This window comes from Taeniopygia guttata, chromosome 2 (assembly GCF_048771995.1).
Source record: "Taeniopygia guttata chromosome 2, bTaeGut7.mat, whole genome shotgun sequence".
NCBI lineage: Eukaryota > Metazoa > Chordata > Aves > Passeriformes > Estrildidae > Taeniopygia > Taeniopygia guttata.
The window spans coordinates 35,918,210-35,945,514 of record NC_133026.1 but is presented as its reverse complement, the minus strand read 5'-3'; the positions used below and the strand labels follow the sequence as shown (position 1 = coordinate 35,945,514).

The 27,305-nt window shown below is 35.2% G+C and overlaps 1 protein-coding gene across 10 annotated transcripts in view; it reads left to right on the top strand.

The window, feature by feature from the left end:
* The window catches only part of TBC1D5 (TBC1 domain family member 5), a 317,122-nt gene that overhangs the window by 229,608 nt on the left and 60,209 nt on the right, over positions 1-27,305 (top strand). For all 10 annotated transcript variants that reach the window (XM_032746741.3, XM_030264948.4, XM_030264947.4 and 7 more), the window contains 2 exons: positions 8,034-8,176; positions 13,991-14,097. In XM_032746741.3, coding sequence (XP_032602632.2) covers positions 8,034-8,176; positions 13,991-14,097 — 250 coding nt within the window. The remainder of the gene's footprint in view (positions 1-8,033; positions 8,177-13,990; positions 14,098-27,305) is intronic.

Here is a 27,305-nt window from a genome sequence, read left to right as displayed (position 1 = left end):
GTTCAATTGTAGATTTCAATTTTTTATGGACAGAAAAGACATTTTTTTTCAATTATAACAGAGAGGTCTCAAAGATAGATTATAAACTTTATAATATTTTATCAGTGCTTATTTGTTTACTTTGGAGCTATTAACAAAATTATCTCTCTTCTTTTATTTTAAAATATACGTCTTTTTTATTAAGTCTTGCGTAAGTGGATTCTACAGAAAAATGTATTAACACTATAGAAGATTTGACAATATGGAACAATGAAATATTTTATACTCCTCTTTTAAAGAGAAATTCTACAACAGGATCGTATCTTTTAAACCTACTGCATACATCTTGAATCAATGGATAAAGCTATTAGCAAATTTATTTTATCACCTTAAGAACTGTGCTTTAATTGCAACACTGAGAGTTGTTTTTCTAATATAATTTCTCCACTTTAAAACCAAATTTAATCATTGCTGTTTAAAGATGGAAAAGTTGGGGGGGGGGTGGAGTTCCTAATTGCTAATAGCTGATATCAGTAGGAACTTCACTAATTTAGAAGTGCCTCTTTTGTTTCAATAGGTTTATTGCAGCAAACAGTGTTTAAAATCATTCACCTGTAATTATTTTTGTTTTAAAAAAAGAAAATGTTTTTGCTACTCCGCTGTGATTTTCAAAACAAAATGCACATGCATCATCAGTATTTAGGACTGTAGGTTTTAATTGCACAGAGGCAAGGAACATTAAGAATTCAGTAGGCAAACTTTCAGGTTCCTGTATCTTTCTCTTACAATTGCAGATATTGGTCATTGTATTTGGGGTTTACAGAGTGTGAAGATGAAGAGGAGATGAAGTCTCATACTCAGTGCACATAAGGGGTGTTCACCATTGACTTTAAATGAGTTTTTTCCAGTATAATGTAGCACTCCCCTCTCGTCATTCTGGTTTGTCACCATAATTTTTTCAGGCTGATCCTTGCTCTTCAAATCTGAAGATTGCCTGAGCTGTCTCAGTTTAGTAGTTTTGAAGAAACAGAGCAACATTCTTCAGTCTTTTTCCTTTGAGTGAACGCACAGTTTAGCTCGGGTAACTGCTAAATAAGTCACAGTGTAACAGCTAAATCCTTCATCTTGTAACATCTGCATTTTGGCCAAAATGAAAAAACATGTGCCTTGGCTTTGATCTGTGACATTTGTTGTCAACTTGACCCACCTTTTTAAAAAATAATAAGAGATGCCTATAATTTATGTTCTTTAAAAAACCAGCAATGACTGGAAGTATGTTAACTCTTTCATTGTGATCATTCTTCCTGTAGTACAGAATTGTTATCCACTCTTCATGCTAAGGAATGGTCGGTAAATTGTTACAGTCCAGTAACTGTTGTGTTTGCTGCGAACACAGGCTGGCAGTGTCAATGCAGTGCTTGAATACCCATAATTACTAAGCCTTTATAAAGTGTTATTTATTTGAAATACTCAAATTGAAGTATTTTAACTTGTAATGGTTAGGAGGAATGAAAAAGACACTGGACAGTGTAGTTTTCTCCCACTGCAGAGAATTTCTTAAATGGAATGATACATTCAGTGCAAGTCTCTGATCACTTAGAGTTCCATCCAGAGTATAAGTTTGTACCTAAAGGCCCAGTTTCTCCCATCTGCCCTGCTGAAAAAAAATAGGGAATTTCTTCCTGTTTTCTCTTCTAGATTCAAGTTCATAGCTCTGGTTTTGAAATCTAGTGTTAAAGAAAAGCCAGTTATTGACCACTCCTTATATTTTTATGTTTCATGTGCCTGGAAATGGTTTCCAGAATTAGCTGCTTCATCATCTTTCCAGATATCAAGGTGAGGCTGTCAGGCCTGTAGTTCATTGGGTCCTTCTTAACCTTTTTGAGAATAGGAGTAATATTTGTTTGGCTTATTTCTTTAAGTGCATTTCTGCAAGTGAGTATTTTAGAATTGGTCTGGCTTACAACTGCAGTAAATTCTTTTGCAGAGGAAGGTAAATTGCAGTAAGAAGGAAAGGTAATTATTAGGAATTCATTTTTTGGAAAGAAAAACCTTCATTAATAAGGAAATGCATAGAGTTTTCCCGAAACACAAAAAATTTTTCTTAAATGCAAAACTGAGTAATCTTTGCCAGCAATCTGAAAGAAATCAAATGGGAAGGAAATAATCCACATAAGAACTAGATGTATCACTTTTAGTAAAAAAAAAATTCATAGTATTTCTTTTAAAGAGTTATGCTAATCTGTCTTTGATAAGGTAATTAATGTAATTAATATATAAATATATATTAATATAATTCATATTACAATGTTAATTGTAGTAGGAAATGTCAAAAAGGGAAACCAAATAACTGATTGTGTATCCACCCAACAGTAGGGCCATGATTCCTGTATTTGGTGCAATGACCCACTAAATCTTCATAATCTTCATACAGCCAGTACAGGAGAAGCTGGATGAAGTGAACAACCTTCATGGGAGTCCAGGACAGGACAATTCCACCCAGATCATGGGAATATTAAAACATGTATGTCATCCTGTAGCAGAACAATATTCCATATACAAGTCTGAAATTACTTAAAGAGATAAGGCAGACTCACAGAAGGATCTTTTTATATGCTCACTATTATCTCTAAGTTCAAGGAGAAGCTGAATGATGTGCTAGATGCTGGCACATACTTTCTCCCTCCTTATCACACACACTTTTTTACAATCAGCATACACTGCTGGAGACAATGTGGTAGAAATCTATAATATTTAAATGTTTTACAGCCTAAGGAAAATCTGATCATCATGTCTGCCTTCTCAAATGACAAAGGCCACATAATTTTATCTAATAAATCCAGAATTAACATTTGAATTTACGGTTGAAGTAAACACATCTTCTAGCAAGATGTCTGTTTTCATTCCCTTCACAAGTTAAGTAGATTAAGGCAAAAAATGGAGCATATGCTGTAACAATATCACACTGTACATCATTTATGGGTAGTGTGCATATGAGGGTATGCCGTGTGTAAAATTCTCAGTGTTTAAATCGAACACATTAGAAGTCTCTGTAAATCCCTGAAAGTCTGCTGAGTTTCCCACACAACTTCTTATACCAGTTTTTTGGCTTTGTAGGGATTTCACAGGCTTCTTTCTGTTCTGACAAAATATTGGATTTTAATAAGGTTTTGTTTATCTTAGAAATGCCATTTTGTTAATTGTGACACATAGCTGTTTTGCTTTTCTTCTCTTCTGTGATCATTAAGAGTTCCTCATGCACCATAAGCAGTACTGCCCTTCCACAAAAAAGCTCTTGTAGAAGAGTAGCTGAAAGAGCAAGTTGTGATTATACTTCAGGCATGTTTCCTTCTCTGTCTTGTATGATTTGAAGGTTTTATTACTTCGGAACAAAATCCTGAAACAAATATAGCCATGGTGGCTTTAATAAAAATGAGATTTATTAAGGAAGGGGATGGAGCACTGGAGAAATGGGCGGTGTAACAGGTCTAAGCTGGAACGCTGCTAAGGCATGTCTTGATTGGTCTCCTTCATGTCACTAAGTGAACTACCATAAGCATCCTCTGATTGAACTTACCTGTCTCCCCTCTGCCTCTTGCAACTATCAAATCTGTCAGAGTTTCTGGAATCAAATGTCTTCTTTTGAGCGTACTTTTGCTGTGTATTTCCTTCTCATCCATACAAGTGTTGATGAGTGCTGCTGTAGGAGCAGTAGCCCTGCAGGTTGCCTCTGCAGGAGATACCCATGCCTACCTCATCTGCAGCCCACTCATGTCCATAGGTTAGAAACACAGCCTGAAATCCTAGTGCAGGCACCAAGTCTGCCCAGAGTCTGGTGGCATTGAACTACTACAGTCTTCATCTTCTGTATAATTTGAAGTTCTTTTGCAAGTGTTATACAAATGTCGCTCCTCATCCTTTTTCCATATCTTATTTTTGAACAGGCAGATCACAGCTCAAGTCTGTCTACCCTTTCTCCTAAATTATTGACCATGACTTTACATAGTAAATTGCACTGGCTACAAATGTTTGCTTGAACATAATTCATGACAGAGTTTAAAGAGACAGAGCTTACATATCATTTTCTCAGTTAGTAAACAACTGATGTTAATTTTGGCATTTCTCAGCTTCCGAGTGCTTAGTTTTGATAAGATGGTGTTCTTTTCAATACTTAAAGTCCATTTAAATAATTTTCTTATTAAAAAAAAAAAGGCAGCAAAACTTGCACTGAAAATGAAATTACATCCTACAAAATCCTACTGACCCTCCTTTCTCTGAAAGACCTTGACTAGTCTTGCAAGCATTGGCAACCAGAGCAACAGCATCCTCTGCCACCACATCGCCTAAGTGACAGTAGCCATTGCAGGGGGTGATACACACTTCTACCATTTGCCATGCTGGGAATGTAGACTGTGTAGCTGGGATGAAGCACAGGGTGGCAGATGCATTCTTGGGCTGGTGGCAAGAGTTAGGAAGAAACAGAACATGCTCTGTGGAAATCTTCACTCTGCTGTGCTTAGGTCAAACAAGGAATTACCAAATTTGGGCTTCTCTTTTTTTTTTTTATATGCACAGTAAAAAGGAAGATACCAGAGACCTTGTTGTTTTGATTCTAGACCTTAGTGAAATGCTTGCAGAAAAAACTAAGTTAAGCACGAGCAGAATTTTTTTAGCCTTAATCTAATGAATAGTATCAATGAATGAAAAAAAAAAAAAATCAAGCCTTGAGCAGATGCTTGGAGTGGAAATTGTACTGAACATTGAGTTTAGCAAATGTATAAATGACTGAAAACATGCTTCTAACAATAGACCTTTTTAGGCACCTTGTTGTCAACTTGTAAGCCCTAGATCAAAGCATTTAGCCTCAGAGTGATGCTTTTCTGTTTCCTGTTGTTACAACTTTTCTTATTCTTTCTGATTTCATTGTGTTGTTTTGGCTCCATAAACATTCCTAAGCTGTTTATTTTACCTCATTTGTAACAATTTCTTGTGCTTATTTAATTTTTTTAAGAAGAATACCTCACAAGAAGACTGAGAAGATAAGCAACTGCATATATGGAACACGTAACATAAGTTTAAATTTTGATGGTTGGGGAATTGTCCTGTAAATCTCCTGTCAAAATGGTTTTAGTGTTAGTTAAAACTGGTAAAGCTGGATCATTGCCTTCTTTAATGGCTTTGCTAGCACAGAGTTTTCTCCTGCTTTCCCTATATTGTAAGGTCATTAATGAATCATTATCTATTGCTAGTAATTACTGATCTCTTGAGAATATTGGTTTAATTATATAGAAATCATAAGTAGAAGATACAGTTACATATTCTACAATGTAGGTAGTAGTACCTTGGTGTATCATGGCTTTAAAGAATCTGGGTTTTTTTTGTAAATTTTAATTGCTAAGTGTACCTGGTAAAATATGAATTATTGTATTACCACATGTGATAAAAGGTATACTATTGTGAGTTTCACAGTCTGCAGGTGTAACAGATGTAAGGCAAGATTATCAGGACAGAACAATAATTAAAACACAGACAGCCATCTCAACAAAAAAAAAGGGAGGGGATGAAACAAAAAGAAAAGGTTTATCATGTGCAATGCAATTATTAAGGGTGTCTTAAATTCTCTGCAAATACTTGTAAAAGCAATAAAAATGTGTTAGTTTGAAAGACAGCTTTTCAGTGTGGGCACTTAGTTAAGGAATTAAGATCTTTTTTTATGAATATAAAAGCTGAGTGAAGTCCTGCCATATGGCAGCATGGTTCATAGGCAATAGGGCCTCGGTTTATAGATGCTGTGAGCTAAACGTTGCTGAAAAAAATAAGAGAGCATTAAGTATATATGCATTTACAACAGTATGAATTGCTTACTCTCTTTAAGACAGGAAGGTTCAAATAATTAACAGCAATATTATGGTTGCAAAAGGAAGTCCAGTTGTTCTTCAGCAGTCTACATCTGTGAAACGTGATACCTCTGGGGAATGAGATTTAATTTTCCCAGGAGAAAATATAAAAGCAGGAGAAAAAAAAGGAATGACTTCTGCTTGAGCAGAATAAACCTGCATCTACAAACGATTAACACTGCATAATGAAGTAGTAAAGAAGCAAAAGAGATTTCTAATAAAGGACTAATAACAAATCCCATTACACCATGGTGTATTTTTTTCTCCTGAAGTGTATTAGACTCTTAGCAAGGTTTTTGAATGAGACTTAGGTAGTTGCAAGCAAAGTCAGCTCAAATGCTTCAAGCTTTGCTGAGATTTCTTACCTAACAGTTTGTGTAGCTGGCAAGTTGTGGTTTTACAGGTGGGAGGGGTTGCTACAGCAGGTACTGGGCTTCACACGGAGTCTGAGTAATGTTTGTGCCACCATAGGGCAATAGTCTCCTGCAGGCTGGGCACTTTCTTTTTCTGAGGTCTCAAAATAAGTCCTCACAGGAAAGGGGATTGATCAGAGAGGGAAATACACAGTTTTTGTTTTGTTGTAGCTAATATTGGGACTTCTGTAATTCCTGTACTAACATAAAAAGTTACAAAATCATAGAACATAAATGTTTGATGTGAGTGAATGATGCTATCTTTTGAAATCATGTTTTTTCACTTTTAAAAGGGAACATATCTTGCAAGGAAAAGATTCTGTGTAGTGATCTCTAAATCTGTACGTGGTTATTTTTGTGGATTGTACATATGGTTCCAGTGGCATTGGGAATAAAAGTTTTGTGAACACAACCTTCACTCACAACAGTCCCTTTAAATTTCTTTTATAAGAGACTGTCTTTTTTGTGCAGATCGTTACTATCTTCAAAGCTTGTGCTAGACTGGCATGCTGGAATTAGTTTGTCCAGTATTTTCTTTACACTGGAATCAGAAAAAAAAAAAAAACAGTAACAAAATCCTGGGTGCCTTAAACCAACAATGAGTTCTGGAACAAAAGTGGTTAAATATGAATTCTTACGAGTGAAATTAATCTTGAAAAAGAAATTTCTGGTTGCCTTTTTAGAAATTTTTGTGAGTTTTAAAGAATGACTTAATTTGCTTAGCAGAAATTTGCAATCAATCTTTTCTTGCCACTGAATAAACAGATTCCACATGCGTAGCTATTTGCATATCCCAGCTAAAAATGTAATTCATTATTTTTAAGTCCATTTCGTAATAACTATTTCAGGATTAATGTTACTAACTATTCTTTAGCTCATTCAAATGTGACCTTAGATAATCCTACCTAAAAAGATACAAAGCTAGTGGATCTGTTCTGGAATAGGGAAGAGAAGTGCCTTTCCTGAGGTCAGCAAGTAAGTCAGTGTAAAAGTCAGAACTAGAAATGAGAAAACTAGAGAAATAATTTTCTTCTTCTGCATCTCAAGCTTCCAGCCTCAAGCAAATATTGCATTTAATATAAAAATTTTTCACATTTTGCTAGGTATAAAAATGGCACAGAGATGAATAGGAATTAACAGTATAGTCTACGTGAGGATTATCACTAAATCTGGTAAAGATTTAAATTAGCTTTAATGAAAATAGCATCCATAGCATATTTTATATGGAGTTGAAAACACTGTCATCCATTACAGGGAGAAAGCCCCTTCACCGTTACTGTGTCCTGGTCCATTTTAGTTGCTGTTTGGCATCTGCTTCTGAACTGGCTTTCGCTTGACTGGGCTTTTCAGAGCTTCTCATAAACCACTGGCTTCACCCTCCTGGTTTTGCTGTTCCAGGCCATTCTTGCATAACATTTTCTCTCCTTCATCTTAGGTCACTATCACATTAAATTCTCAAAAATGTGGTACATGGGATTGATCTATTTTGTCCTTTGAGTGTCACCCACGTAATAATATTAGTCAGGGAAGCTTCTACAGTCTCTAATGTATAATTTCTTTGATGTAGATGCAGTAACATTTCCACAAATACAATTAGTTAAGTCTTTATCAAAGATCTTGACAATTAGCAGAATTTTCTGATAAAATGTTTAGGACTGGAGCTGATCCTGGAATATATGTCCTGACTTTACCATACTTAGTAAAATGGAAAAATACAAGTCGTAACTTTTCCCCTTTTTTTCAGGCGATGGGTAAGGCTCCTGTTTGGACGTGAATTCCCTCTTCAGGATCTTCTGGTTGTCTGGGATGCTCTATTTGCTGACAGTATCACCCTGAATTTAGTTGACTACATTTTTGTAGCCATGTTATTGTATATCAGAGATGCCTGTAAGTATCAGCTATCTTACTTTTTTTTATATAAAGAATGCAAACCTATTCTTTGAAAGGAGACCTTAAAAAGGCTAAATTTCATTATGACTTTTTTAACATATTGAAAATCATTCCAAATACTAGGAAAAGAGCTATTTATTATGAGACACGGCCTCCTGTATTTATGAAACAAATTGTATCTTGGAATTAAATGCAGGTTTGTTTTGTGAGTAGTTATGTGTTTTTACGTGGAGTTGCAGTTTTTATGTGCTCTAAGTGATACAGGCAAGTATAGAGCTCCACCTTCTGACGAAGCTCATGAATTGAGTAAAGCTTCCCTGTGACACTTGAAATATTTTTATGCTGTTCCCCTGCGAGAAAGGAGAAAATGCACGAAACAATGGCTCACAATTTTTGAAGAGATATCGTGAATAAAACACACAGATGAGGAGCAATCACTGAATATGTTTAATCTGTGCAAGAGGGGCATCTTAAAAAAATTATAATTTATTTTATTTCGCTTCAGTACACCTGAAATTTGTGGACAGGTAAATTTTTATAATTTAGTGATGATCAATAATATTAAGTTGGAACAAACAAGCAATCAAGAAAATTTATATTTTCTATATAATTTTAAATGGGAGGAGAAAGATACATAATGATAATAGAGGCATTTATTTCTGTCCTATCAGATTCTGAAAAAAATTCTGTATGCAACTGATGCAACAAAGTATGCATTTCACAGCAAGATGTATGGCTGTCATTAAGTATGTGAATTCTATAGCAAGTTATTCAGAGTTAAGTATATACCATCTGTAAGCTTCAGGTTATAACAAGGTCACATATTTGACACAATTTTGTATTCTAGGACATAGGAAGTTTTCAACATCTGTGGTTCCTATTTTAGGGCCCAGTCTTGGAAATATAATGTGGTACTTTACACGTACATGTTGTTCCACTGCCTGCCTTCATGTGTTTTTTAATTACTTTTTAATAAACATGCAGAATATAGAGCTACCTTTCATTCCTCTCAAAAAACTGGATGTTTAATTCTGGTCAGAAGTTTTGAAATTAATGGTGATGTTTCAGGATGATCTAACTCCAGGTCATTATGTTTTGCAGTTTAAATCTTGCTTGTTTATATTCAGTAAACTGAAGTAATTTAAAATTTTAGGTAGATATATGTTCTGAAGAGGCATGTAAGAAAGTTTCTTAGCATCAATATTTTATTTTGTGTCATTGCTTACTTTTAAAAAAAGCAGCACATTAGAACTGTGCTCCTAAGAAGCCTCTCTCTTCTTCGGAAGGGAAGGTTGTTCTGGCTTTGTTTTCTTTTGATTTGTATTGCTGAGGTACAAGTATCAATACGAGTTAACTAAAATGTGAGTTAAAAATGTGTTCCAGGCTTTTGTATGAAATCAATCTCCCTCTTTTCCTTGAACTTCCCAGGCTTAGTAGATAGAGTAGTAAATAGCTTTGCAGTGAAGTACATTTACCCAAATGAGAGGCAAATTCACCTCATCAGGACAGCTAATATGTCATATTTTTGACTGTTTCTGTAATAAGTAACTTCTTGTTCTACAGCTGGACCTAGTTAGTTACTCTAAGCATAACAGAAAGGGGAAGCAAAATAAGTCATAAATACTGTAAAGTTGAATCTATATTTCCAAATTAAATCTCAAACCATAACAATTTCCACAGTTCTTGATTACATGAAAAACCTTTTGTTATATGTCTGTAACAGAAAGTTTTCTGGTTTTCCTCATGTTTTTTATTGCTGATAATATTTGAGCTTTGAACAGAGTTCAAAGTTGTAGTAATTTTAAAAACATCTTCAAATAAAGTAAGTTTATGAAAGCTTCTCTTTATTTGGTGAAAGGAAACATAAGCTCAAAACATCCAGTGGTGATAATCATCTTTAATTTAAATAAACCATCGGGAAATTTTTAGTTTAGAAACTTTGAAACAATAAGAACAATAATAAAGCTCCTGCGATATTATGTTATGAAAATGTCAAATATAAGCAATTATAATAATACAGTACTCAAAGCATTTGAAAGTTTAGAAATTGTGCTGAATCTTTTAAAACAACACATTTGGGGATGGGTGAAAGTTGTTGGTTTGAGAATTGATGAATTCTTTTTCTGTGCTCTATTATGATATTCTCAAGGACATGATTTTAAGAAACTAGTATTTCTTCTATATTTCTCATTTTTATTTTAGTTTTGAAATCCTCTGTTACTCAAATATATTATGCAAGGAGAAGGGAACATTTAGATTATCAGATTATTGCTTATATATTTTAGAGATTACAGATACATAATCATGTACACAGCCATTCTGTAAACTGCTCTGTTCAGCTTTACATCTGTATCCAAGCAGATCTTTGTCTGTGGAGTGATAATCCTCACATGCCAAGCATAGGGTTGTGTACCACTGTAGCTGTAAGTTTTAATAAATTATTTCCTGTGTTTCTTTGGAAAAATTCTTGCAAAAATGTTTTTGGTTTTTTGAGGTTTTTTTTTTTTTTAATCTATCAAATCAGGAGCATGAATATTTGTTTCTGTTTCACCAGTGTGAATATACATGCAGTTGATGAAATCAGAATGGAGGGAAGGATGTGATGCAAAAATAGATGTATTTTATATACTTCCTTCCAAGGAAGACCAGAATGAAGAAACCTGGAAGATCTGTCTATATTTTGCATAGTAAATTAATGCCATTATTGCACAAGGAGCTAATTTTGACTGATCAGTCTTAGAATAAGTGTATTTTTAACTTGTTTCCACTTGAGGAGTAGGTATGGCCATTGTTAGAATTTAGTTTTTCATCACTGTGAATATTTTGGGAGAAATAAAGGAGCCATAGCTTCTTCTTAGAGGAACTGATTAGTTATTTTTGTTATAGTGCAAGATGTAAATTTGTCTTTGTTTAACTCAATTTAGGGGTTACTAAGGAGAACCTGGCCATGTGTAAAGCACCAGGGGGGAGTAACCCCACCATTCCAGGGTTATTTATGAACTAATCTGGATACAGAATCAGTGACATCAAATATTAAAACCTTTAAGAAATTAAATGTATCAGAAAATTTGGACTTTGTTGAGGACAGTACTCTGAATTTTCAGGTTTTCCACCACATTACTGCTGCTTGTATCCGGGGTGGTTATTGGGCCAACAGAGAAAGTTCAGTCTCTTCTGCAGCAGAAGGGAGAAGACAATTTGATGTTCCTCTGTCACTAAATTACAACATTAATAAAAGGAAAGTAAAATTGTTTTCTCTGTGGGGAGGAGTTTCTCTCTTCCTTTCCCTAGAAATGCCAGTAGGATTCTTCTTTGGGGAAGTGAGAATTTGTGGTTCACAGTAGAAGTTGGGCCCAGATGTGACTCTCACTAAGTCAATGAGAGAAGGAAAAGCACAGCTGAAGAACCACCAAGCTTTTTACAAGGCAGCTGGACACACCAGCTACTGCTGAGACTGGATATTTGTATTTCACAGCATCTCCTTCCAGAAGCTTCATCCTGCAGACGATTCTTAGAAAAATCCATTTAACACCAATAGGCATATTCAGTTTTGTTTTACTGCTGTTTACCTATAATTTTTGAGAAAACTGCCCCTCTGTTGCATAATATTACATATTTTGTCCTGAAGAGGCAAGAATCATAGAATGGTTTGGGTTTGGAAGGGACCTTCAGGGATCATCTCGGCGAATCCCCTGGCATGGGCAGAGACATATTCCACTAGACCAGATAGCTCAAAGCCCCATCCAACCTGACCTGGAACACTTCCAGGGTCATCCACAACATCTGTGGGCAACCTGTGCCAGTGATTCACCACCCTCACAGTGAAGAATTTCTTCCATATGTCCAATCGAAACCCAACCTCTTTCAATTTAAATATTTGGGGGAAGCCCTAAGGATAAAAGAAACCCTTATATAAAAATTAGCAAGTCTTCTCTTTAAAGTGCTGGAATTTTTTTTAACATTCTGAATGATAAGGGTTTTATGGCAGGGGTCAAGTCTGCACCATTAAAATAAATTCATTTTTTTAATATTTAGTTTTCTCTATATCTGAGAGACAGCAAAGAACTCTTCCAGGAAAAATAAAGAAAATATATTTTTAATCCATTTTACATTGCAGAATAGAACACATACTTACTTCTTCAAAGGAGAAACACATTAGTGTTACTGTCTATTATTTATAAAAATATTTAGCATTTAATATCAATATTCACTGTTTTTATTTGCTTTGGTAAAAAGGCATCGTGATCATAACTGCAGTTCAGTATCTTAAATTTGATTTACATAGGAGAGTTTGATTGGGTATGTTCTGTGTGGTGTTCATGTTATACTCTGAAATAACTCTGACAGAGGCCATTGTATTGTGTTCATTATGCCAGCTTTGTGACTTCAAGAAGAAAAAGCAGGTACCTGAATATGAACAAGAAAAACAAAGGGTAGGAAAAAGAACAGGCAGAACAGATAAAGAATGAGTAGGATAAGTGAGTGCTTTACAAATGAAAGCAGATGTATGAAATTACAAGCTGTCGGATCAGCAACGGAAATGAAGATGATGAAGTGGTTCCTTACACAGATTATAATTATTCATTTTGCCCAGTCCTGCATCTTTTCCCCATAATCCTCTTGTTGTGGGAGGTAAGGTAAAGGAGGATATGAGGCTTATTCACATGAAAGAAAAAAAAGTAAACCATTTAAATTTGTTTGTCCACAAAACTGCCCTATATTTTGCTTTGTATTGATTCAAAATAATCTTGTATTTGCAATATCCCGATTAATTAAAGGTATTTCTTACTACAGTTAAAGTTCTCAGCATAGTAAAGTTTGTTAGAAATTTATTTACAATTGTTATTGTTTATGTTGCAGAGTGGAGGCATCATTAACAGGCATTGCTTTGACAGCTGTGGCAGATGGATTGCCTGGATTTAGATGGTGCAAAAGAAATGAAGTAGTTTACATAGACCTGCTTGAAAAGATGTCTTTAATAATTGCACTCATAATTAGATTGATTTGGGAAGGAAAGAAAAAAACCCAGATGACAACAACAAGCAAAAAGCCATAGAGTATGCTTACATAGATTTAGATAAAATCTAAAAGATTAGAACAAAATTATAAAATTTAGCAAAGCATGCTGAAAATTTTCTGAATAAGTGTTAAGTGAAAAAATCTAAGCAAGTTAATGGTGTATTATATTTTTTAGTATTTATGAAATTAAAATCTAGTCTTTTCGCTTTTTTTCTGAATATTTTGTGAAGTTTCTGATTTGAAAAAAAACAAGGAGTTGTTGAATAATTTCATGTATGCATAGGTATCTGAGTGTGTATATGTATGTAAATATATATTTAAGAACAACATAAAAGATATTTCAGCAAAAACCCATCTGAGTGAGGCAAACTTATCATAAAGCCATAAATGCAAATGATCACATTTAAATGTATATGTCTGTGGAGGAGCGTCTGAAAGGTCCATGTCCATTTTGCAGCACAGGATTTGTTCTTCAAGCTCTGCTGATGGTGTTGCCCTGAGCTCCACGGACTGGGGCAGGCTTTGGGGGCACAGCTACAGAGGTCTGAATTGAGGCATCTGAATCTGGAGCTAGCAGAGCTCTTTTTATTTATACTAAACCAAGTGTAGTCACAAGGCTTGATTATATCTATCTCCTTTTACTCTGAGCACTGCTTGAGTTCTGAGACACTATGTGGGAAAAGACAGCCAAATCTGAACTGTAATGAATTTACTGGAAGAAGTACTGGTTTGGAATATCAAAGTAACACAGTAATATTCTCTTTCTCCCTTTTATTTTCATTTTAATTCTAGTGATTTCAAGTAATTATCAGACCTGTTTGGGACTTCTGATGCATTATCCACCTATTGGAGATGTTCACTCCCTTATCCTAAGAGCACTTTTTCTCCGAGATCCAAAGGTGAGATGCTCACTCTGTTAATATAGGAAATAAATCACTGTAATTAAATGTTCTAAATGCTATGAAGTTAATAACAACCTGCATTTTGGAAACTAAATGGTAGTTTCAAGTTTCTTTTTACCTGACAAAAGAGCTGAAGGAAAGAGTTAGAAGCAGAGTAGAAACAAGTTCCTTCACTCTTTAAAGGATACTTTAAAGGACACTTAGCTAAAGTTATCCAGGAGTTCTGGTAACTGCAGATGTGCTCTTTAGAATAACTTTGCTTGGTATGCTGCACAGACATCTTTTAGGATAAAGTATACTTTTCAGGGAAACAGTAATGTTACTATTTAAAACCTAGTAAGCTGTATAGAAAGCATCATGTAATTTCATCTGAAAGACCTTTTTCATGGGATTTCTGGGATTAATCACTGTTAATCCTTAAAGCACTACCCCTGCCCAATATATAATGGTTATTTGATGGTTTTTGATTAAAACCTCGAGTTTGATGTTACAGCCTGTAAAGATTCACATGTACAAAATGTATAAACTCATACATTCATGCCACATATTACTAGCATGCAATTTATGATGTACTCATCTATTAAAAAAAGAAAGAAAACCTCTTCCTGTTTTAGAATGGCATGTGTATATGTGTGGATATAATATACAGGAGGCACTCACTGTATAGTGGATAAAGTGTTTGAGATTCAGCTGTACACAGTAATCTGTGCTTACTCAGATCTCTGGCAGATAGCAGAATTGTGCTGCTGGTTTTGAACTGTCTTTGTACGTGTTCCATTAGTAGGTTGCCAGTGTAAAGTCTGATTTCCCTCATCTTCATGATGAGCAACATCTTTGAAAGCAAAAAATTCATCACTTCTGCACTCTGACTGCCTTCTGCAAAATTTCATTCAGTACCAGTGTTTACACTTTTATGGATTAAGAAAAAAATTGTCTCTTTGTTTTTCTATATCAGTTTTTTGCAGAAATCTGCATCCTTATAGTTGTTTTTTTCATTCCTCTCAAGCACAAAGATTTCTTTCATGATGAGAAGTAAAGTGTATCATCTTTTCAGTGTGTAAGAAAGTTTCTAACGTTAGATCTCAGGAATCTTTCTTAAGATTTTGGCAGCAGTTTGTGAAATCCAATTGCCCAGCATTTGTTTATGTACTTTCATAGCAAAACAAAATAGAAATATTTTTTAGAAGAAAGATACAAAGGGAGGAAAATTTTGCTCAGTTATCCATCTGAATTAAATGTGTAATCTGTCATTTATTGAAGAGATATGTTAAACAATAAAGTGATTACTAATTATTCAGCTGTCCTCTGAAACATGCTAGGCAGCATACAAGATACTCTGTCAGCAGAAGGGGACAAAAATTAACCACCAACTTCCCACAAAGAGGCTTAATCTCTATTCCACTTCTTATGCTCTTGTCTCCAACAGAATGAAGTTGTCAGGCTCATAAGGCCTTGATGTCCTATTAATTAACATTCTCAGGTGGGCCTTGAACACCTTTCAAATAAATACTGGATGTAATTCTGTAGTTCTTTGCTCAGGTGAATCAGTACTTGAAACTCTTTGATTCAAAGAGTGGTAGTTGCTTTGTCAATTTAAATATTATAAAATCCAGTTGTTTCTCATTTCTGAGCTGTACTTTTTTGCTTGGTAAATACTCTGAATGTTGAGAAGGTCTAATTTCCAGAAAATGAATAGCCTAAGGGACTTGCAGCCACCTCTGATTTTACACTGTGTCTTTGTATTGAGGCTGCATGAAGAGATCAGGACTTCTTACAGTAAGGACATAAAACCATTCTAAAGGATCCTTCTAAAACTAAAAAAATTGCTCAGGTTCTGAGAAATAAATGTATTTTCAAGGCTATTACTTGAGTACCTGTTTCTTACCTTTTCCTAAGTGTGACTTCAAGTTTCACTTAGGTGTCTGTAAGCATATGTTTGTTCAGTCTCTTTTTTCCTTATACCTGAAATAGAAGTCTTGGTGTTCTATAAGACCTATGCACAAACAATTACAAGTCTGTCAGTATTTTGCATTAAAAGGAATGAAAGGAAAGATTCAACAATGCATCATGGGTGCTGTAGAAGTCTAAAGCACTGATTATATAGGAAAAAAGTGGGAAAATTATGATACTTTTTTTTTTTTTTTTTTTTGCTAGTTGCATAGAAATAATTCAGTTTGCCCTTATTCCTTGTGCAGAGAAAAGGAGATTGGAAGAAATGACAGAGATTTTAGTCTGTAGTGCAACTTGTAAGTGGTGATTAACAAATTCAGTGCTTAATTATTTTTCTTCTTTGTTTGATGTTTTCCTGTGCATTTCTCCATCACAAGCTTCTAGTTTCTAATAGGAAATTACATTTGGTTCAGTGCAATTTTATCTCTCCTTATCCAGGGCTGAGTTTTCCTGCATTGCATTTCTTTTGTTTTGCTTGGGGTTTAATTTGTGAAATCAGTGAACTCTTCTCTGGGAGACTTTTGCATGGTCCAGACTTTTGCATGGTCCATTATTATTTCATTATTTGTTGAACATACCAAGAATGTTTAGTGTTGTTCCAAATATCTGAGAGAGGCTTGCTGTCTGCTCCTTGAAACTTGAAATCTCAGCTGGACAAGAAATTCAGTTTAGAAGTCATTGCCAGTTGCAAACAGGAGTCTACTTCTTGCAGGTTTGCTAATATATATGTTGTCTTCCATATTATTTTTACAGCTAGGAAAATACCAAGTCATCTTACAGAGAGGAGGTTGTGGGGTATTTGGACTAAGAAAGGTTGGAGGTAGATGGATAAAACTGAAAGGTTCTTAAGGAACAATCTCGTCATAAATGGTGAAGTTGTTATCAGATGTTAACTCAGATACAGCTTTTCCATTTGTAACTTCAATTGTGGCAATAACCTGGGTTTGTATATCTAAAAACATCTATAATTTTTTCTCTTTCCTTACTCTGACATAACAGGTATTTCCTTCTTACTTTTTGTCATGTAGTCTATCAGGAGAGCTAAACTTAGGCTTGATCAACCTGTTGCATTTTGTTTGCCTCTTTTCACTGCAGTCATCACCAAGAGAGCAACCTAAATGTCAGAAGCAAGCTGTACTTAAAAGGTGGGGGGCATTTTTTCTTACAGATGGACAAGTACAATTTCCTGACCTTTTGTGAAATCAAGCCTTACCAGAAGCCTTAGCATTATCCAGTATTAACAATAATATGAAAAGTAATTAGTACTTGCCATTAACCTAAAGCTTGCAGCAGCTCTCCTGTTCACTTTGGGAACCCCACTTGGCAGTCGAGATGAGGGAACATTTTAGATACCACATCCCTGATATTTTTCAGTTCCACAGAAGAGAAATACACATCTCTGTAATAGCTGAAAACAAGTTAATGCACCTGTCTCTGAGGGGGGGGGGGGCTGAGAGATACTAATTTTACAGGCATGAGTATGGATCAATGCAGAATAATTGAATTTCAGCCTTTTCTGCATTTGACTATCTCCACTTCTTAGGAAAACGTGGAATGAAAAGCTCAAATCAGTGTTGTTGTCTTTGCATAGGGTGATAAAGTTAACCTGCTTAGCAGAGTATTTGTTTCACATTTCTAATCTTTGAACAGATAATTGCCTCAATTATTTATATTAAAGTAACTTCTATGCATTTACAATCTTTCTGAATATAAAAGTAGAGCTTCTTATGGAAGAATGGGCTATTAAAATTGTGTATATGTGAAATGAAAAAATAAGGGGAGGTTCTTCTATGAATATCCAAAAACATTTACTGAAGGTGTGTGTCTGCATATTTAATACAACACGAGTGGCTCATTTTCTTCAGTTTTTTTCCTTATCAAAACCATTGAGCACTGTTAATTTTCACAGCAAAGGCATCAAAATTAAGAAGTAGAGATATGGAGATATGGCACTGGAAAAATATAAAGTGATTAAAAAACATAGTTCTAACTAGAGTTGTTCAAATAAAAAAAAAATTTAAAAACCCAATTAGAAACAAAAGTCATAGAAAATGTGAACATATTGTGTTCCTTAAATAACCAGATGTTCTTTCCTTCCTGAAGGCAGCCAGGGCTAGGAATAAAAGGTTTAAAACTATTGTTTTAAGTTAACTGTGAATTTTGAAAATCTGTTTTCACCCTTTAGCAAATAAAATTCTAATACAGCAACATAAGCAAAGTAATTTTCATCTTTGGGTGTTCTTATGTATGTTGTTCAATGTTGAAGTGTTAACCTTATCACAGTGACTTATTGGAAAACTAAAACACTACATAGAATACTACAGTTTTGCACTGCATACTAAGAACCTGACAACTGTCCTTTGTCTGAAAGCTTACTGTATTTGTTCTTAATTTTTATGTAAAACAAGTTTGCTTTCAGATATTTTAGCATGGTGAGTTGTCGCATTCATTGAGCAAGCTAGTTAGGAGCTTAATTCAGTGGAGACATCTTTTTATCATAAGCTACCAATTTAAAAAAAAAACAAAAAAGAAAAAAAAAATGTACTTGGTTGATGGGAAATAATTTGTTACTTATGCTAATAATATTATAGCTACTGATGCTGATATTTTCTCAACATTGTATTTTAGCTATTTGCTGACATTGAAAGTGGCTATATATAAATATTAAATTCTAGTTAAATCCATGGAAAAGAATACATGACATTTCAAAGAAGTCGTATTAGTTCGTCATGACTGAAATTACAGATACTGCCAGAAAACTTAAGCAATAAAATATGGTCATGATCACTCATATAACGAATAGTTGGAAAAATCTGCATTCTAGCTTTTAACACTCTTCACTGTCTAAGCAATGAGTAACAAGGGGAAAACACATTGCTGAAATTTTGAACCAAACTCTTTGTACATTTATTTTCAGCTGAATTTTCTTCTTAAGTAGCTGCCACCGTCTCCTAGTTTTCTCCAAGCTGGTTTCATGTGCCTGAAAGGCTGTTGAGTTTCACTTTCTTCTTCTTCAGACAAATTCTTTTCTATACACTCATTAACTGAGGTGCCGCTGCAGAGCTGCAACTGTCCTTTGAACGCTGCCGTTATGTCAGTATTGTTGTCTTTCCGTTTGTGGCAGGAGAAAAGCAGGTTTGGGGTTGTTTTGTTTGTTTGTTAGCATTGTGTGTGCAATCTGGCATTAATTGCCTCTCTTTAATGACCAGATTTCAGCCAATCAGAAGTTGGGATCTGGCGCTGCTCCGGCATTAGCAGCTCATTAATTTGTACCTCCACGCAGAGGTACTGCTGGGGTGCAGGTCCACTTCGTTACAGGGGTACCAGCAAGGGGGAGGGAGACTCTCAACAGACAATTTTGCTTTTTAGTTTTGATCGTGAAGAATGTGACTGATATTTCAGGAGCAATAATACATTGGGGGGGTGGGGGGGGGGGGGTTAGGTGCATGAAACATAAGTTACCAGGATGCTGGGATAATGGATGAACTGCCTGTACTTTAAGTAAGGAGAGGTGCCTGACTGAGTAAGGTCACCTGTACTTTAAAGGAGAGTTACCTTTACAGCTACCTTTACAGGATACTGTTGATAAAGGAGATTAGGTTTTCCAGAAAAACTAACTACACATCTCTTTATCTGGAAGAAAAGGACTTAGGAGAAACAAAAAATAAATGCATTTGCTTCTAGTGACAGAAAGCTTCTATTTGCCTTAATTTCTGAAAGTTTAAGATCTTGTATACGCAATGCAAGGTAGATAGATTTTTATGGACAAAAATGTGGCACCATTCTCAGCTTGACCTCTGCGTTTATAACCACATTCAATTCCTTGTAGTATACTCAAGCATTTTGATGTTCTAATATTCCCATTTGCAAATATAGTGAGGTTAAATGTAATCTAAACACCTCACTTCAAATAAATCAATGTTTTTTTCTGTAACTGCATGCTAAGCTTTTTAATGGTGGCCATGATATTAACTTATTCTTTGTTTATGTTCATGTTCTTAAAATGAGAGACTTATATTTTCCAATGAAATTGTCTATGCTTTGTTTTAAGAATTATTGATTTAAATATTCAGTTATTGTATTTCATTAATAGAATAAGGTATGACAGGTGGCTAAGAGTTTAATGATAAATTACTTGGAATAACCATGTTGCTATAGTACCACATAAAAATAGTAAGTGTACCATGAATTAAAAATCCGCTTCATTTTTGTACATTTGTTTCAACACCTTCTTTTCCCATGCACCTATGCATTTTAGAATACAAAAAAGCTACGTGGTCAATACTTGTGATACAATAGCTTTGTTATCTCTCTCAAAGTTCATTGCAATCTCTTCACTGGTACATTAACCATTTAATCAACCCACCATAAAATAGTCATCCTCAATATATCCTGTATGTCACAAGCAGTATTTTAAGGAAAAAAAACTTGCAAAGTGGTTGGTTAGTCATCTAGTCAAGGCTTCTCAAATGAGAAACCTTTTGACGTCCTTCTCATTCTGCAGCACCATATGCAAGACAGTAGTCATCACTCAAAGGAGAAAGCTGATCTTTTGGATTGCCAATGGCAACGCAGTTCCCAAGTGTTGCTCTCTCCTTAGTGTTGCACACACAGGCCAGTTGTGTGGGTAAGAATCACAAATACTGTATCCATCTAAGCTGAACAATCATTACATTTAAATTAATACAAATACGGTGGGAAATAATATGGAATAAAGCAAAGCTTCTAGAACAGTGGCACCTCCTATAGTAAAGCCATGCCACAGAGGCTTTGGTGAAGAAGCAAAGGGCTTGTCCCAGTTCTGTGTGGGGACATGCAAGACGGTGCTTCAGTCCCCTGCTGGCAGCAAGAGCAGGACCCAGCCAGGTGACCGCGTTGTCCTCATTGCCCATCTGGTGTGGCCCAGCAGAGGGAGAGACACCGGCCTCCTTAAGGGCAGGAAGGAGTGGGTGGAGTGGCTGCTCATTTCTGGGAGGGTCAGGAGGTGCAGAGTCTTTTAGGGGAAATGGCTAAAGGTGAGTTAGAAACTACTGTTTCTACTTTCGGCTAACATTTGACAGCAAGTCTCCAAGACAAGATGGACCAGAAAGTTCTCTTTAGAAGACAGAATTTTTAAATTCTGTTCCTTCTATTTGAGCAGGTTGACATCCTCAGTAGCAAAGTAAAAGCAATTCTGATTGTACTTGCTGCTAAAGCAAGAAGCTGAAGCATTTTAAACTCTTAATTACTTTAGCTACCAATAAAATTTACTGCTTGTGAATTTCTTAGGGCTGTTTCTTTCAGCTGATAGGTTTAGTTCTGTTTAAAATGTAATTTAAAGCTACTGACCCTTTCCTAAAAAAGTAATACTGGTATTTATAAAATTGCAGTTATAAAATGTATTTAACAGTGTTAGAGTGAGGTGATTATGGTTCTTCTTATGTGAACCTGACAATTCAATTAATCATTTCTAGTTTGCAAGGGAGTTTATCGAAAAGAAGCATTTAAAACACTTAAATCACATTGATTCTACCTAATCAAAAGTTCTCCATGTCATAATTTATTTACTAAAATTTGCAAAACACAAACTGTGAGTTATATAAAAGTTGATTCATAACTTTTCAATAATATATTAAAATTAACTTCTGAATCATATCCAATCTATTATGATGGAATTTGAGTTCAGACTCTTCTAATAGAAATGTAGATATGCTGCTTGTGTACCTATGTATTTTATAGTAAATATTAGTGCATAAATTGTAATGAAGGCTATTGGAGTACATTTGTATTGGGAAGCGCTTTTCTGAAAGAGCAAAATACTGTCAAGATAGAACTGGGAATGGTAGTTTTTTTCCTTTACTGTAACTTTTTATGGAAAATTATGTTTGGAGATGTTATGTCTTTCATCCTTTGTCTTTTTAAGGAGCAGTAGTGATCAAAATGGCTCTCTAGGATAAATCCTCATTATTGGACTCCTAAATGAAAGGAGTTGCTTGTCCCACGGCACCAGGCCCTTAGCTTCTCTCTGTGTTTCACAAGAAAAGACTTGGATGTCATATTCCTTTCGGTGTGGTGTGTGCATAGGGCTCTGTGAATGAGCTTTTTTCACTCCCCTGGGGACCTTTATCAAGTGGTTTGCATTGCACATTACATGCAGAATGTGAATTATTCTGTTTCTTCTCCTTGTAGTGAAAATAACCAAATAACACCTTAAAATGTTCTTGTTTTTCCCTGATATGTGAGGTTTGTGTACAAGTGTGTATCTGGAGAAGATGTAATGCTGTAAGTGTGCTTACCAAGGGGTGTGTAAGTATAAGCTTCAGAAACTGCATTACTCACAAAGCCATCAGTGAGTTATGCAGGTTGTCCAAAACGAGTGCCAATAAAACCATAATGTGGTAGCTTTTCTGTACATAAAGATGTCATATTTTAAATCTCATAATTTGGAGCATTCCAGGGTTTAAAGCGAGGCTTGCTGTGTGTTCCCTTCAAAAGCCTGGAGCTTTCCTCCACAATGTTGTAAAACTCCTGTTCCTAACTGTGCAAGGCTGCAAGATGCCAGAGCATAAATCTGTCACAGGGTAGAGCTGAACACTGTCAGATTTATACCTTACTATTTAGTTAATTTACTTCTTAAAACCAAGGGTTCAGCTGAAGAATAGGCAACTAAATAAAGAGGCAGATTTAAAAGGTACTTAAGCGATTCTGTTGATGCAAGATGGGGATTTTACATAGGTTATGAACTTGAACATTGGCAGGTCGGAGTCTTTTTGTCTGGAATATCAATAAAAGCTGATTTGGTAGGATTTGATCTACCTGTTAAAATGCAATATGCTATAATACTATAAATGAAAATAAAAAAGGCTTCCCAAGCAGTTAGGACAAGAAGCCAAAATACACAACTAGAAATTTCTTTCAGTCAAGTCACTGAAGCATTTTTAAATCTCACTTGTCATTTTTTTTCAGTTCTTCATCTCTTGTCATAGAATGCCCATGTGAGAGAAAGCATGTGTGTATGAAGTTAAAAACAGACCATAACGCACAGTATTTAAAATATCTTCCTGGTGTCTCAAATTTCTAGTTGCCAGGGGAATGGAGGGTTGTCATGTAACAAAACTGGAGATAATTTATTTCAGCCTAATCAGAGTTCAGAGGTCTTCCATTCTTGACCCAATTAATTGGATTTTCTTTCTTTTTCTGTTTTTTCTGGGAAATTTTGTTGCTTGGGGGGAAGAAAAAAAAATTCCTTAATTTTCTTGAGAAACAATTAAATATGATAATTCTTCATGCTGTTATTGCATTGTAAATAACAAGGTCTGTGATTGAGACCCTTAGCATCTTCTGAAAAATGTAAACAGGAAGCATTATTCCCAGTTTGAGGATTATGGCATTCCTTTGCCAACACCAATATTAGTGCATAGATCTCCTGGCTCCTGCGATTAAAGGAAGCTCTTTATTAGTTCTGTGCAGTGTATCCTTCATGTTTGTGCTGCTTTCATACACAGGGTTGACAGACTATCAATCTATGTTTTAGATGTATTTTGCTCTTGGCCTTGAACCACTTTTGAATTGGCAATAGTACCTTATATTATCTAATGTCTCACTGGGTTTTTTCATTCCAATAACTTAGTGGTTCATAGGTGAATAAAATACTTTTTGTGCTCCAGCAGGTTGCTTGCTGCAGAAGGTATAATAAGGGAAGAGGAGAATTAGCAAGTGAAAAGGAAGGTTTGTTTGTTTGTTTGGGGAACAGGTTGTTTTGTGTTTGTTTTTTTTTTTATTTTGGTGCTTTGGAGTTTGGGGTGGTTTGGTTGTTTAGTATACAAAATACTGTGATATGTTTCTGTAATGTTAAGCCTTTGCTTATAATGTATAAGTGTGTTCTCCACCCATGTGGGGTGGAGACAGCTGCCTAAACATCTGACAAAATAAAAAGAGGAAAGGTGAAATTCTCTCTCAAGTTATTAGATAATAATTAGTAAATACTTCACATTAATTATTAGTGCCTAATGGAAAAACTGCTGCTGAACTAAACAAACTGTATCCTTTAACAACATCACAGCTGCTATGTTTCAGCTCTGTTCCCAGTCAAACTTTTTGTCATGTTTATGTCATCTTTAATGAAAAAGTAGCATAGATATCTAGCAGGAAAAGGTCAAGCTTTCCTGACCTCTCAGTCCTATTTGAATTTAAGTTCACATAATCCTCCAACTTTCATTAGAAACAAATGAAAGGGAAAAAAATATAATTTTAATACAAAAATTTCTTAGGCAGTACAAGAATTATGAAGAAATCCAGTATTGCCATGTCAGCTGACAAGGGGAAAAAGGAGAAAATTGACTCCCTGGAAATAATTTTTTTAATAAGTAGAACAACATGCCATCATGATCCTCCTCTTATTTTACATGTGTTTGGTTCAATCTGGATTTTGATTTAAGCTTAAAATATTAGTAGTTTAGGGGAAAAAAATAAATGTTTGGCAGCATTTGGATAATATATTGTAAAAAGTAGTTTTAAAACATTCCATTTGACACTAGTGAGATGATTGTTTTGGTCAGTCTATTGTGCCTGAATGTAGAATTCACTGCTGCTATTTTGTTTGATTTTTCTCTGTTACACTGAGGTTTAGTTTCAGATACAATCTATTAAGTGGAGTATTTTTTTAGTAGCTGAGGTTTTCCCACCTGTCTACCCTAAAACACCTGCAACATATGTTTGTGTAACCCTGCAATGCTTTGTGGTTTGGGCCTTGAGAAATTCCCCCAGAGCTTTTTGCTTATAAACAGCTGAGCAATTCATTTCTCTGATGACAAGTGTTTTTCCCTTGGCAGTGAGGCAATAGCATGTTTGTTAAAATACGTCTCATTTTTCGTTAGATATATTGAAAATGTTTTTTTCATTCTTGTCTCTTATTCTGAACCTTCAGATTTTGCGCAAAATTCTGTTTGATTTTTTTCCCCTCGTTAATAAAACTAAAAAGGGAGAAAAGAAAATACCTCAACAAAGATTGTTATCGAGATTCCTCCACTTGCACCTGCATGTAAACTTTGAGACATGCTGTGTATTCAGGGGTGAGATACCAGGTGCATTGTAGAACAGCCTGTGACTTCTGTCACACACGAACATGCTTTGCTATATCCTGTCTATTCCTGGGTAATGTGATGTGATGTGTCTCCAGAGGCCAGGGAGGAAAATGGGTCTGCTTGGGAATTTGAGCATATGGAGCAGGATCCTTAGCTGGTGGGAGTTGCTTTTCAGCAGTTTGTGCAGGTTTAGGGGATCAGCTGCGTTCAGTGTGATTCTGACCACAGTGTCAGTCCCTGGGCTAGGAAAAGTGCAGCTGTGGGTATAAGCTAGCTCAGCCCCATGGCCCTGGAAGAGGATAAAGGCAAAAAAAAAGTCCCCAAGAACCTCCTGGCAGCCATGGGAATTGGAGTGGGTTAGTCTGGGGGTGGCTGGGAATAGACAGGAGGACAGGGAGGGCACTTAGCAGGCAAATGAGCCGGGGACAGGGGGATCTTTTAGGCAAGGAAAGGCTCAGAAGCAGGAGTGCCTCAGAGATATCTGAAACATTTTCAGGCTTTTTTCCCTTTTAGACTTCAGCTAATACATTTTGAAGAGACCAAGTCCAAAATCACATCCATTTCTATGTTTCTATATGTGAATTTCATACAATGCCCTTTTAAAAGCATAAATTGGGCATTTTCTACCAGTTGAAACTATGTTCACTCTAAATAGATATTAAGATTAGAAGAAGTGTAAATCCAGCAGACTACTCCTACAAAATGGGTGTGGGAAAGGGGGGGGGGGGGGGGGGGAGGGGGGATTTAGTATTGTCATAGACAGCTTTTTTCTGATTTCTGCTTTCTGATTCCTTATTAGGGGAAAACCATATATATGTGTTAATCTGTATCATGCCCTCAGCCCTCACACGATTTCTTGGCGGGATTCAACAAACTATAAATTTGAAGGACTGATTTCACTGTCATTTTAACATTATCCTTTTAAGAAAAAAATATTTTTTCTGAGTTAGTAACAACATAATGTACATAAATTGAAAAAGAAAAAGAATAATTTTGGTTATTTTAGTAATGAAAAATACAAATTGGATTTTTTCTAAATGGCACTGTGTAGGAAAAAACTGGTTGCTGTGAATATTTTAAGCAACAGAGGGGTTTTTTTTGTAAATAAATTTAGTCGTTAATTCTGATACATAGGTTGCAATTTAGAGGACAGCGCAAATTGAATGCCTAGAGAGGGGAATTACTTTAAAATTCTTAAGGAACAAGCATCATAATTGTGTAGGTTTTCTGTTCTGCATTTTACATTTAACTTACCAAAATGGTTGAAAAGAATACAAAACTTAAAGGACAACCACAGTGACATAAAGATCATAATCTTCAAAATAACATATTTTTTACTGTCTCAAGTTCAGTTTTCAGAAGGATTTAAATTGTCTGTGGTGATACTTCACAGATACTTGTCTGCTAACATATATATCAATTTAGTTTTTTTTAATATTGAAATTTTTTGAGAGGATATCTCAATGATGTTACAGTAGTAACCCTTGGCATTTACTATATTGCATTTCTAATGTTTTTTCAGAGAGTTTTTTTCCACTGCATGTAATAGTACTTTAAACAGCTTCTTCCTTTGATACCTTGAAACCTCACAGGAATTTAAATAGGCTCCTGTGAAAGTAATGCTTGAGCCTCATTCATATGTTCGAGTTAGATGTTATTCCTATTAATGGCTTTAAGTGCTTAGATAGAAGATCAGCTTTTCGTGTCTTCAATTGCTTGTCATTTCTGCATAAATATGTTTAAGGATACTGTTCCACATGATCTTTTCCTCTTGTTTTGGTTTTGGGTTTTTATTTAATTCAGAAGCAATGTGTAATAATCTTTTTTATTATTTATTAGGTGGTGAAAAAGAAATTTAAATGTTTTTGATAACTGTCAATATATACTGAGTTATTGGAAGCAAATTGCAAATCTGGCTAGCACCTGGTGACTTGTACAAAAAGTTACAAAAAGCTGTCTTATGCCTTAGAAGTGCCCATTATTTTAGCCATCTCTTACTCTTCAACCTTACCCTTCAAAACGTCTAAAGAAAGAAGTTACTTAATTCATAGGAGAAAAGTTACACTGTTTGATTACTCAGACAGAAGTCTCAGAACCATCAGTTATCCTCATCACGTCAGTTTGGATTTGATTATCATAGAAATGTATTGAATTACCAAACTAGAGCAATAGTAACTAAAGCTGATTCATTGT